General features: G+C 38.0%; 1 protein-coding gene across 1 annotated transcript in view; it reads right to left on the bottom strand.

Annotated features, from left to right (window-relative positions):
- Positions 1-13,954, bottom strand: part of PKHD1 (PKHD1 ciliary IPT domain containing fibrocystin/polyductin) — a 440,275-nt gene that overhangs the window by 10,260 nt on the left and 416,061 nt on the right. Inside the window, exons 62-64 of the mRNA XM_055574400.1 lie at positions 13,000-13,107; positions 6,681-6,839; positions 2,591-2,713 (exon numbers count right to left, since the gene is read on the bottom strand). Coding sequence (XP_055430375.1) covers positions 2,591-2,713; positions 6,681-6,839; positions 13,000-13,107 — 390 coding nt within the window. The remainder of the gene's footprint in view (positions 1-2,590; positions 2,714-6,680; positions 6,840-12,999; positions 13,108-13,954) is intronic.

Below are 13,954 nucleotides of genomic sequence, written 5' to 3'. Positions count from 1 at the left end.
GACCTTAAAAGGTATAAAAAAAATCAGGAAATAAATACATACTTATTTCATCTGTATTGGATGATGAAATTTAAGCTCATTCATTTTTAACAGGTGATGACAAGCAATCCTATTGGAAGAAACAGTGCAGGTGAGTGTGTGTGAAGGTGTTAGACCAGTCCCAGGAATTGCTGGTGGAGGTTAGTGTGAGGAGGTGCAAGCGGGTGGAATCCAGAGTAAGACTAGACAGACAAGGTAGAGTAGGTCTTGGAGAGATTTGAGTCCTAATAACAAGACCAATAATAAATAACACACACAGCATACACACTGTGCCAGAAATCTCTCCATGCTTATAGTGACAGCCACTCACTCAGTCAGCATAACAACATCTGAGTATGGGTGATATTATGAGGACAATTCTCATGATGAGGAAATCGAAGTGCACAGAGAGGACAGTTGACCCTCTTAAGGCCATGAAGTAAAGTCAACAAGGGAATCAGATTAAACTCAGTCGTGCTGATGCCCAAGTTTTATGCTCTTAATTGTCAACTTCTCCTGCCTCTCCAACTGAGGTTGGTAATTCATTAAATCTTGTGAATAGCAGAATGACAAAAGCAGATGTGAATTTTAAAAACTGGCTCAGATGCTCCCTATGTTAAAGGCCCTGGTAAAAGTAAAATTCAAGGGATAGATACATGCTTTACTCCCTTCCCTGCTGCATACATACAATTTTTGGTAAAAGCCATAACATGATAAATTTACAGTCTGTATCTACTGTACAGCAGAAATGCTCGATTCTATCAGCTAAATATTTGATGGTGATGCTTGGTGTTTGCAAAATGCTTATGAGAGAGACAGGCCAATCACTTGATCAGCAAATGCCACCAGTTTAAAAACACAGAAGGAAAAGGAAATTAGAGCGTCATGGTAATAATAAAAGAAAACCAAATTTATTTAAAGCTAGCAGTAATTAGGTATTTATAGCTGGTAATAGTTTCCAAAGAAAGGCAGGAGATGTCTCATTACTTCCTTTGGAAACAATGCTCTTAAGATGTGGACAAAGCTTAGAAGATAAGAAAATAAATCCACTTTGATCCCCAGGGGAGCATTTGGAACACACATCTTTCTATTTTGAACTTGGATGTCCTAATAAAATGGCCTCTTCCGTTCTCCCATCTCTTCAATCTAAACTCATCCGTAGGAGCCCTATCCCTTGTTTCATTCCTGGTAATTTATTAATAAGCCACCACATAAAAAATGTCCCTTAATAAAACATCCAAGCATTGTGGACTGCGTAATGTAGTTAATTTAAGCTGGGAAACTGAGATTCATGTAGATGGTCATATTAGATTAGGGGAAAGATTAGCATCACTCCTGCTGTTTGCTGGAGAACGCAGCTGAATATGCCGTTCTTCACAGAGCTGCGTTCTGAGGACCATTTTCATGTCCTGAATTTGCATGCCATGATATGGACAAGCTTCTGGAAACCAAAATCAAAGTAGTCTTAGATGGAATCTAGAAAAGAGTTCCTGCCCTCTTCTCTCAAACTCAATCCTTCACACTCCCACCCACTCATATTTCCTACTACTTTCTGATGCAGGTCCAGGAGCTGGATGGAAAATGGATGGCTAATTTCATAGGAAACTTAAAAAAAAAAAAAAAAACCCTCATTTCCTCTGTGGGAAAAAAATGCAAACGGGCAAGCAAACCGATACAGAGATACACACACAGTCACCAGAGTTCATTAAACTCGTTAGAAGCAGAATGACGTCAGACTGCTACGGTTTGGTTAAACATCCACTCAGAACCAGTAAGATTTGGATTCTGTTTCAAGCAGAAAATATCATGATAATTAGTTATTACTTAGAAAACAAGCAATATTTTTCTCTTTAGAGCATAGGTTTCAAAATTCAGATCTATGGAAGTTATTTAGTATTTTTCATACACCATATTCATACTTGGCAAATCTATCTTGTGTTCTGCCCATTGTCTTTGTAATTTCTGTGTCCTCAAAAACACAGAACATTGGTCCGAAACAAATGCTTATCTTTTCTCTGCTTGGCAGCAATTCTAATGGCCATTTAACAATATAACAAGCAAAAATCATCTGGCATCATGCACAATGTAGGCTAATAATACCTTTCACAAAAAGTACGACGACACAGCAAAGCAGAGCTTAACAAAGCTGACATTTCTTGAGGGTTCTATATTCCATCTAATTTGCATAGTTGGTATTGGGCAACTCCAGGCCCTTCGTTCCAGATTCAATTATGTTGCCAAACTGGCAGCTTTGCAATAGCTGAGGGAAAGATTATATGCCTATACTCTGGTTTTCCTTTTCTTCATGTAATGAATTCAAATGTTAAACCAATAATCTTCTAGTAAGAAAAAACATATATGAATGTCAACTCGAATCATTGGTTAATAGCTGAGTGAATCAGCTGGACTTGTGTGTTCTTTTGCTGGGGTATAATTTCCTTGAGAAGAAATAACAAAGGCTAAAGAAGGGTCTATAAACTAAATTGATTCAGAAACTGAGAGCCAGCAGGAGGCTACAGTTCATACACCATGGGTCTGTTTTTGTGGGAATCATCCTATTGTTTAAGCTTACCTTCTGCCATCATGGTGACTTCTTTTTCAGTCTCTACTTGTGACCCCTGGTGTTTGGGTAAGACATGGCTGTGATTCCTTTGATCACTAGTCTGAGTTTCAGAAATCTCTTCGTTTTTTATTTCTAAATTAATGAAAAAAATTAGTGGTTTTTTTTTTAAGAATAAAATGACATATTTATTGCAAATGAGCCTTAAGTGTTAGGATATTTCTCTTGTCCACTCCCCCCAAATCATTGTGATAAATGGGCAGCAAAATGCACACCATATCCCAGAGCTTAAGGAATAATAAAATAAAATCCTATATACTGACCACTACCGTGGAGATATAAAACTACTGTCCAATATGGTGGCAACTACATGTGGTGGCTGAATATGTGAAATGTGTCTGTAAACATAAAATACACACTTGATTTTTCAAAAATGCAAAATACCTAGTATTTTTATATCCATTACATGTTGAAATATTATTTTGATATTTTAGGTTTGCTGTTCAGTAGCATTGCTAAGGCATGTCTGACTCTTTGAGAACCCATGGACTGCAGCATGCCAGGCTTCCCTGTCCTTCACCATCTCCCAGCGTTTGCTCATACTCATGTCCATTGAGTCTGTGATGCCATCCAACCATCTGTCGCCCCCTTCTCCTGCCTTTAATCTTTCCCAGCATCAGGGTCTTTTCCAATGAGTCGGCTCTTCACATCAGGTGGCCAAAATATTGGAGCTTCAGGTCCAGCTAATTTGAGGTTAAATGGCTACTAGAAAATGACACTACCTGCCTCGTCATATAACCATGAACATGGTTTATGTTTTCTTTCTGTTGACCAGAGTGGCTATAGAATGTTCCTAGTACAGTAAGTGCCCTACGCATGAACCTTCAAGTTGCAGACTTTCAAAGATTCGAACATGTGTTTGAGTGTCCAATCACATAAGTTAGGTCACATGTCTGGCATACATTGTCACATTATTGCATCCTCTACAGGTGCTTGTGCTCTTGTGTGCTTTCCTGCCCAGTACTGTCTAGAGTACAGTAGTACAGTATCTTTATTTCAAGCCAGATCTTTAAGTGGACGACTTCATTGAACTTTTTGCTATGCAACACAAGGAGCTTACTAATGAAGACCTGATGGAGTCGGAGCCCCAGAGAAAGGACCAAAGGAGACAAGAGGAATAAGTACCTGAAGAACCAAAGAGATTCATGATGCAGGAAATGGCCAGGGGATTTTCTTTATTTGAGGAGGCACTGTTAGCATTTGAGGCACAGGACCTGAACATACAACAGTACATGGAGGTTGCAGAAACTGTTCAGAATGCAATCCAGTGGGATAGTGTCATCTATGATGAGAAAAAAAGAGCTACTATCCAGATATCACTGGATCCTTTTTCCAAGAGGGTAGATAGAGTTGAACCCATAAAGGAACCAGAAGCTGTGCCATCAACATCAGGGTTGCGTGAAATTGCAGCTTACCCTCTAACTCCTATTGCTAAACATCCTTTAGCTCTACCATCTCCCACCTCCTCTCTCTCCTTCAGTCAGTAACTCTTCTTGCCAGTTTACTCAATGCCAGCCCCTATATGCCAGCCGTTGTACTACTGTATTTTTCAAGGTACTATAAGATTTTAAATGCTTTATTTTTTGTGTTTGCTTTCTATGTATTTTGTGTGAAAATTATTAGAAACCTATTACAGTAAAGTGCAGTACTATATAGCCAATTGTGTTAGCTGGGTATCTAGGCTAACTTGGTCGGACTTACAAATTTGACTTATGAAAGTACTCTTGGAAGAACTCATCCATATGTGGGGACTTACTGTATTTTTTTCAGGTTTTATTTAGAAATAATTATAGATTCACAGAAAGTGTCAAAGAAACATACAGGGATGACCTATGCACCTCCACTTAGCCTTCTCTTCACATCAACAACTTACATTAACTGTAGTATGACATCAAAATCAGGAAACTGGCATTAGCGCAATCCACAGAACTCATATAGCTGTGTGTATTTGATCGAAGAGTTTATATCTTCAGTCAGCTCTTGACTGAGTGATGCTTTAATTCATTTATTCACTAAATATATTAATAAAAATACATGTACATTCTTCATGCCAGACACTGTTCCAGGCACTAGAACAATTGTAAGTATGAAAGATCAGGTCCCTGCCCTTCCCTGATGGCTCAGATGGTAAAGCGTCTGCCTGCAGTGCAGGAGACCTGGGTTTGATCCCTGGGTTGGGAAGATCCCCTGGAGAGAGAAATATCAACCCACTCCAGTGCTCTTGCCTGGAAAATTCCATGGACTGAGGAGCCTGGTAGGCTACAGTCCATAGGGTCGCAAAGAGTCGGACACGACTGAGCGACTTCACTTTCACTTTGGATGGCAGATGATAAGCAAATAAATTATAATATAACATCAGACATGATGATTGTTTCAAGAAAAAGCACTTTTGTGATTGATTTGAGCAAAACTGATTGATTTTTTTTTTCATGAAACACCATTTTCACATTGAAAGCACTTGAAAGAAAAACTGAAAGATAAATTATGGTTATTCAAAATTGGGTATTCGAGAGATTTCTTTTATAAGTAAATGAAGTAAGCCTGTAACTTTAAAGAAATAATTGATAGAATTTGTCATCAGTGATAGAAATCAAGCTCACATTGGAAATTTTAGAAGTTTAGAAAACTTTGTTATAGACTACCATGAGCTTCACAGAATTTCTAATTCTATTGATATTAACATGTAGTTTTTTTTTAAATTGTAGAATGAAATATATTAATATCAGCATTTGGTATATCTATATAACTCAGTGAAACAACATTTACCAAATGGCCAAAACATAATTTTTCAAAATCACCTGTGGGCAAAATTCAAAGTACAAGGTAGACTTGTGCATTTTCATGTAACAGAATAAAAAAGTATATTGAGATGTACCTTTAAGTAACTATCTCTGGTCTAGTTTGGGTGCAGCCACAAATTAGAACATCTGCTGTATATGTAAAAGTTATTAAAATATTCTTCCTTTTCCTACGAGGTATCTATTTGAGGCTAGAATTTTCTTCAAATACTTCAGTCAAAACAATACATTGCAACAAACCAAATGCAGAAGCTGCTAAGAGAATCCAGCTGACTTTTCTTAAATCAGACATTAAAGAAGTTTGTAAAAAATACCATTCTTTTCACTATACACATTTTACAGCACAATTTTTAAGCTAAAAATATGAACCTTGGCTCAAAATAAAGAGCATCTAGTAGAATTTCCTTCTCCAGCTTCTCTCAGAAATCCAATCACAGTGAACAGTCTGGTGGTGGCACCCTACTTTCTGCTATTTCCTTTCTTAATTTTTCACTTTCTCTCTTTGCCTCTCCTCATTCTGCCTTTTTATACTCACTCTTCCTTATCACTTTGTTTTCCTAGTATCTCCTAATACCACAAGGGTTTTATCCATGTCTATATCCCCATCTCACCACCCCAAAAAAGAAAAAAAAGATCAGATCCTGGGAAAATGCCCAACAACACAATTTTTATGCTCCTAGGGAAAAAGAGGCGAACAAACAAAAAACCCAAGCATTCTCTTCCTTCTTCTGAAAAAGAAAACTATTTCCCCTTGATTGTAGAATCTGCCTTTTGGAAGGTCACCTGGGCCGTACCACACAGTGTTTCAGAGAGTGGGGTCCAGCGAGAACCTAACCACCTGGTTTGATCCTGGTGGTGAGACCTTGGGAAAGTCACTTCGCTTTTTTGTGCTTCATGTGCCATATCTGAAACACAGAGAGTACTCGGTACCTATTTGACAGAGCTGTTCTGAAGACTGAATGAATTTAAGTCTCTAAAGTACTTAGAACCCAGTCCATAATGAGTATTCAAAAAATAAGAGCTGTCGCTATTATTATTGTTATTATATATTATTAATATTGTTGTTGTTATTCAGGATTAGGCAATCCTTGTCTCTATAAATTGAGCAATTTGGCTGCACACTGCTTGATATGTTACAGAGGCTCATAAAATATGTTTCTTTGCGGGAAGAAAAAGAATAGTTAGTATATTATACATAATGGTATATTTTTTCAGATATTTTTATTCAAAAACAATCTACATACTTCTGGTTTTGCTTTTCTTAAACCAACAGCCTACGAGGCAGCACAGAGCCAGCCACGAGACCCCTGAGCACAGGGAGGCGGCCATGATAATGGTGGATCTCTCGGAGGGAGCCACAGGTAAGACAGCAAACGACCTGGAGAGAGCTGTAAAATTGACCCCTGTTCAGAAAAACAAATAAATACAAAATAAGAATAAGATGCTAATATAATAAAATATTGTGGAAGAGATATGGTTAAAACAGTACCTGGCACATAGTTGGTTCAATAAATATTTATTGAATTAGATGATTAAATATATGAATCAATAATAAATGCAAGACTCCTATTTCTGATGAACTGAAAGATTCCAACAATATCATATGATTGTTATTTCCAGTTCTGTTCATTACAATGGGAGAATTCTTCCCATGCTCTCCTATTTTCAGACCTACTTCCTCCACCAGTGCAAAACTGAGATTCACTCTTTCAATTCAGTTCAGTCGCTCAGTCGTGTCCGACTCTTTGCGGCCCCATGAATCGCAGCACGCCAGGCCTCCCTGTCCATCACCAACTCCCAGAGTTCACCCAGACTCACGTCCATCGAGTCGGTGATGCCATCTAGCCATCTCATCCTCTGTCGTCCCCTTTTCCTCCTGCCCCCAATCCCTCCCAGCATCAGAGTCTTTTCCAATGAGTCAACTCTTTGCATGACGTGGCCAAAGTACTTTATGCTCCACTAATTAGAGGAGAGAGGAAGGAAGGAAGGAAAGGAGGGAGGAAGGGAGGAAGGGAGGGAGGGAGGAAGGAAGGAAGGGAGGGAGGAAGGAAGGAATTGTAACTGAGATAAACATCCAAAGCATTATGTTGAGTGAGTGAAGTCCATTTCTAAAGGGTATTTATGATGTGTGTTAAGGTTAGTTGCTCAGTTGTGTCCGAATCTTTGCAACCCCATGGACTGGGAGCCCACCAAGCAAGAAAACTGGAATGGGTTTCCAGTTTTCTGGAATTCCAGTGGGATTCCAGTTTTCTGGAAACTTCTCCAGGGGATCTTGCGGACCAGGGATCGAACCTGGGTCTCCCGCATTGCAGCAGATTCTTTACTATCTGACCCACAAAGGAAGCCCTGTATATATAATATGATTCCATTTATATGATATTTTAGAAAAGACAATTATAGAGATAGAAACCAGATCAGAAGTTGCAGGGATTCATAGGAGGATGAGAGGACAGAGGAAAAACATAAAGGAGACCTTTGGGAAATGTTCTGTATCCTGACTGTGGTAGTGATTATATGAATCTCTCTCTCTCTCTCTCTCCCTCTCTCTCTTTCTCTCTCTCTCTCTCTCTCTCTATATATATATATATATTTGAATTTATAAAATAACCTACCAAAAAGATCATTTTTACTGTATGTTATTTCAAAAGTAGAAAGTTTAAGACTTTGCCTATAATTTGGGGAATGACAGATAGGTTCATTATCTTAACTGTGGGGATGGTTTCATGGACGTATAGATTCATCAAACCTTATTTAATAGTATACTTTAAATATGTATAGCTTATCATATGTCAATTATATCTCCAGACAAAAGTTAAAGAAAAACACTTGGTTGTGAACATATATTAGTTATAACCGGTGTTTTTGAGTAGCTCATTCAAAACAAACAAACCCCCAAATCTCTGCTTTCATCTGAATAATTCAGGCAAAAACAGAGCTTTTATTCCTTTGACTGAAGGAAACACTGTGTTTTCTTTGCTGCGCTTTCCTTGGGCTGAACCTGACACTGGATTGGAAGTCACAGTTAGATCCCTAGTCTCTTGACTCCTGGCTGACTTGGTCCCAAAACTACTATAACAAAATTATCTAGAAATGCTTCTCTTGTGTGTACATCTTATACTTGAGCCATAGTTGGCTTGTTTGTTATCAATTAGTTGCTTTTTATGGACAACTGAATAAGCTAATTCTAGCCCAGAGACAGAGGGATGGATTTTACTAGGGATTCACAGAAGTAAAAAAACAAAATTCTTCATTCTTTTATCCATTTTCCAATAACTGCTCAGTGATTGTTTACTTCACCAAGTAGACAAGTTACTGTTCTCATTCTTAAGATATTTACAAGCTAATAAATGAAATAGGAAACACATACAAATGTAATACAAATCAGAATGTGACCCATGCCACCAGAATGATGCAAGTCAATTGCTTTGGAAGTTTATTTTCCATTAATATGCTTGGGGAAAGCATTTCATAGGAGGGAGTATCTAGGTGGGGATGTGAAAGTTGAGTAAATAAAGACAGAAAAGAGAAAAAACGATCTATACTGAAAAAAATTACTGCCAAGAAATACCAGGAATTAATGCAGGAAAGATGTGAGGCAAATTTGGGTGGGCGTTACATGTAAAAAGCCAAAAGACCTGTGACAACATTCTGAAGTCAATGTCATAAATGGAAAAATTCTGAGTGAAGAAGTGGCTTGAGCCACCTGAGATATAGAAGAGTAGGCCATGGCAGTGTTTAGAACACAGATAATGACACAGAGGCTGAAATCAGGCCTAAGGTTTGTAAGTCTAGAGCAGTAACCTGGGTCTAAGGGTGGAGACTACCAGTTTTTAAATATTTTCAACAAATGCAATCTTAGATAGAATCTCGGTATACTCACCTATTCATAAACAAATATTTATTTGTGCCTATGATGTGCCAGTTTTTGTTTTTGTTTACACTGGGGATGTAATGCTGAGCTAGGCAGCATTCCTGTCCTTTTTGGAATTTAGGTTCTAAGGCAGAATAGAGCAGGCAGGCAATAGACAGACAAGCAAATACTCAGATACTCTTGACACCAGGAAGTGAGGAATTCCCAGCTGAAGACCGAGAATGGCTGGAGATGGGAGGAACAAGATTGGGATGGTGGTGTAGACAGAGCGAGGCAGAAAAGAGCTCTCTGAGGAGATGACATTTGAGAAGAACCTGGGTGAACTGGTGAGTAAGACATGTGAATTTAGGGAGGAGGAATATTCTAGACTCGGAAATAGCAACTGCAGTTGGGTCAGGTGGCAGAATGCATTCCATCTCCGCCCGGCAGCCCTGGAGAGCCCCCTAAGAGTCCCAGGGCCCCAGGAAATGGTTAAAGAAACCACAGCCTAGACAACAGTAACAACAGTGCACGTGGAAAGGCTGGGCTGGAAGTCAGTAGAACAAACCTACAGACACCTTGCCCTCTGGGGAATGTCTCAGGAAGTTCAGAAATGGATAAATGAGCTGGATTAGTCCACATGTTAGAAAGACTTATGAGGATTCCATACACACTTGGTCAACCTATGCAGTTTCTCAGTTCCTCAAGTTTTATATTTCCAAAATAGCATAGTGATTGTAGTCAGTGACATCGTGTAATAAACTTCAAAGTCGCTAAGTGAGTAGGTCTTAACTGTTCTCAGAACAACAACAAAACAATGACAATTATGTAACGTGATATAGATGTTAGCTAACACTACAGGGGTAATCATATGGCAATACATAAATATATTAAACCAACATACTGTTGACCTTAAACTTATACAATGTTACGTCAATGGTACCTCAATAGCAAATAAATATATACATGTATATTAAAAGAATTAAGTCCTTAATTATGTCTTTGATGTATCTACAGAACTGAAGAAATGTATGTCTTTGTATGTAGCAATTAATGAAACATTGATTAAAGTGACATCTATTTCCATTAAAAAAAATAAAGACATGGACAATCTTGGAAACTTTAGAAAGACAGTTGGTCAATCGCCATGATCTAAAATCAGGAATCACATCTGCCATTATCTGCCGTCTCTGGACATTAAGTAGATATTGAATTTTGTCCCTTTTCTTCATTTTAAGAAAAATAAATAAATATGAGACAAAACATAATAAAATAGGAATAAAGATGAGTTCCTCTCCCTAAGGGATAAGAGGGAAAATAATGAAAATGATTGCAATCCTCTGTTTGATTCAGAAATGAAACAACAATAACAGATCCATGAATAAATGCTTGTCACAGCTCTTCTATTAGAGCTTGTCACTGATTGGTCTATCCATGTAAGGACAGGCCAGGATAAGCTGCTTTCCCAAATAATTCCAGCCCTAGACATTGATACACCTGGAAACAAGCAGTCACTCTCAGGAGCTATACTGTTAATGAACATGAGGTTATGGGGTCACAGAAGGGCAGGCCTTCTGATGTTTTCTATTTCTTCTTCATCTCTTCTGTCCTCATTTAAACAGAGCCTCGCCTCACCTTGTAGAATGTCTTGAAAATGACTAAGAATAATTTAAGGAAAATGATAAAGAAAAAATGCAAGACAAATCCTCAGTTAAGGGACTTTGCAAGCTGTAGGTAGAAATTAAAGGAAGCAGTAGGCCAGTAAATGTGAACACCAGGGTCAGCTCAAAATCACAGTGTCACCAAGAAGCTTCTGTCTATGCTATAGTTTACATTTGGTTTTATAACATATGCCTTCAAATAACCTGGATAAGGTATTTAGTCTTAGTTAACTACTGAGAAAACTGTAGGGTAATGGCCTTTTAAATATCCAACAAGCTGGGACCAAAATATCCAGCTCTGAATGTGTTACCCTTCAAAATATATCTTTGGGAATCCCACGGTCAAGGCACTGAACATTCTCCATGAATCTGTCCTTTCATTAGGACAACATCACAGATATCAAAAGAATAGCTGTCTTACAAAATTAACAATACTACCCGACCCCAAATGATATTCTCTTTGGGAAGAAAAATGGTTTAAAACTTGGAACTGAGAGGGGGGAAAAAAAGATTACAGATCTTATCAATGTCATAAAAGAGGATTTTTGAACAAATTCATCCAAGGTTTATCAAATTCTCTGGAATACACCTTTTTTGAACTTAATGTTTAACATTTAGGGGCCAGTCTTGTAAATTTGTAGAACATTGGGTAAATTGAAAATCATCTTCATCCAGTAAGAATCTAAGTGATATTCGTAGATACACAACTCAGAAAAGATTAGAGTTTGGTTGCCCTGTATCCAATATAGCAAACTGATTTCAGAAGTCTTTTCTTTCCAGGCTACATGAACTATACACCTTGCTATCCTCCTGGTTCCCACATTAAAAAGTTAAATAACTTGTTGACAAGTGTTCATCATACATTTTCATGAGAGCCATATTTTTAACTTTTTGAAAGTATACCATGGTTTGAATTTAAGTTTCATGAAGGAGAACTCATATCTGGCCTTAATTAAATATTTGTTGCTGGGGTTCAGACAGCTTACATGAAAACATTTCATTTCCTTTGCCATTTCCAATATCTAAGAGGTTTAAATCCACTCATGATTGTTCTGGTGTATTTTTTAAAAGCCTTGCATTATCACAGCTGATGCATTAACTACTTTCCACAGTTGCCTGTCTTAAGTATCAGACTAATTTCCCTGACTCAAATTAATACTTGATTATAAATATCAACTTTTCAGTTCAAACGTAATGCTAAAATTTTTAGAATTTTTCTGATGCTCCTTTAGGTGAGAAAGGTTTTTTCTGGTAAATTACAATATTGGATGCAATATCTAAATCATTTTAAAGTGGTAATTGTGTCTCTATCAGAGTTTAATCCTTTATAAAAAGGATGCCCAAAATTGAACTCTCACCATTCCTCTGAAGAGTGGAGACTGGACTCTATTCATCATGGAAATGGGAGAGTAATATTTTTCATAAACTCATCTGCCTTTGAAGTTTAAGTAGCATTTATTCACTACAAAGTGATTGAATAGTAGTACCCTCTAACAAAGTGAAATTTGTCAAGAATGCTTCAGAAGGGAGATTTCTTTTGAACGTTTTCTCAGAAAGATCTGGATTGTATAAACAGTTGACACACACCTTCCACCTACAGTTCTAAAGGACCAGGATTTTGAATGTGTATAGTCATATTTCCAAGGTGGGGTGGGGCAGTGGAGGAGGCAGGCAGGACTAAAAGATAAGGTTTCATAAAACTCAATACTCCATGACTCTCTTCCTTATAAATTAAAAATGTTAAATTAATATTCAACCAAATTCCATCAAATGTCATAGGAAAAAAAGTAGAACATTCAAAGTAAATTTTAACAACTAGAAGAAAATGTACATTTGGATTCTTGCTTACCAGGAAGCAATACTTGCTCTTCAGGCTTAATTTCGACATGTGTTCTTGCTTCTCACACCATAATGATATAACCAGGGGAATTTTTTCTCTAAGCTACAGTGACTCTTATTCATGAGAGGAGCTAGTCCCATTATAAAGGAGAAGGGGCTATATTTAAAAAAGAAAGAAAGAAAGAAACAGATAATAAAATGTGTTGAACTTACCTGGAGGGGAAGTGACAGTAAAAATAAAGTGCCAATTTGACCCAGAGATCAAAACTGCCAAGTTGGAGAAGCTCACATAACCATCTTGAGTTTCTGCGTGAGTACATCCTACAAACAAACACAAAACCGAACAGTGAATGTCAATCACCTACGCTAGAGCAATTTCTTCAAGTAATCTCTGTAGAGAGGCAATTGGACAATAAAGAAAAAATTAATGAAAAAGGTTACTAAATCCATCAGGCTTCTCTTAGGCAAATCTTGAAACCAAGTAAGTCAAGACAGAATAATAGTGAGTGCAAGTCACTCAGTTGTGGCCGACTCTTTGTGACCACATGGACTGTAGCCTGCCAAGCTCCTCTGTCCATGGAATTTTCCAGGCAAGAATATAGGAGTGGGTTGCCATTCCCTTCTCCAGGGCATCTTCCTAACCCAGGGATCGAACCCAGGTCTCCCGCATTTTCAGGTGGATTCTTTACCATCTGAGCCACCAGGGAAGCCCAGAAGAATAGTAACAACAGCTAACATATATCAAAGTTCACTCTGCCAAACATTGGGTATTCTATTCCTTATTATATACAAACTACACAACACCACAAAATATACTATTATCTACACTCTAGAGATTAGGAAACAGGCTCAGGAAACATTAAATTACTTGGTGAGAAGGTTATAGATCAAATCTTCCTGATTTCATAAAGTTTGTATTCTTAGCCACTATTGGGTAAGAATACACCACTTCCCAGGTGGTGTTAGTGGTAAAGAACATGCCTGCCAATACAGGTTAGACATACAAGACACGGGTTCAATCCCCGGATGAGGAAGATCCCATGGAGGAAGAAATGGCAACCCACTCCAGCATTCTTGCCTGGAAAATTCCATGGACAGAGGAGCCTGGCAGACTGCAGTCCATAGGGTCACACAGAGTCAGACACGACTGAAGCGACTCAGCATGCAC

Source organism: Bubalus kerabau, chromosome 3 (assembly GCF_029407905.1).
Source record: "Bubalus kerabau isolate K-KA32 ecotype Philippines breed swamp buffalo chromosome 3, PCC_UOA_SB_1v2, whole genome shotgun sequence".
NCBI lineage: Eukaryota > Metazoa > Chordata > Mammalia > Artiodactyla > Bovidae > Bubalus > Bubalus kerabau.
This window is presented reverse-complemented; position numbering and strand designations above follow the sequence as displayed.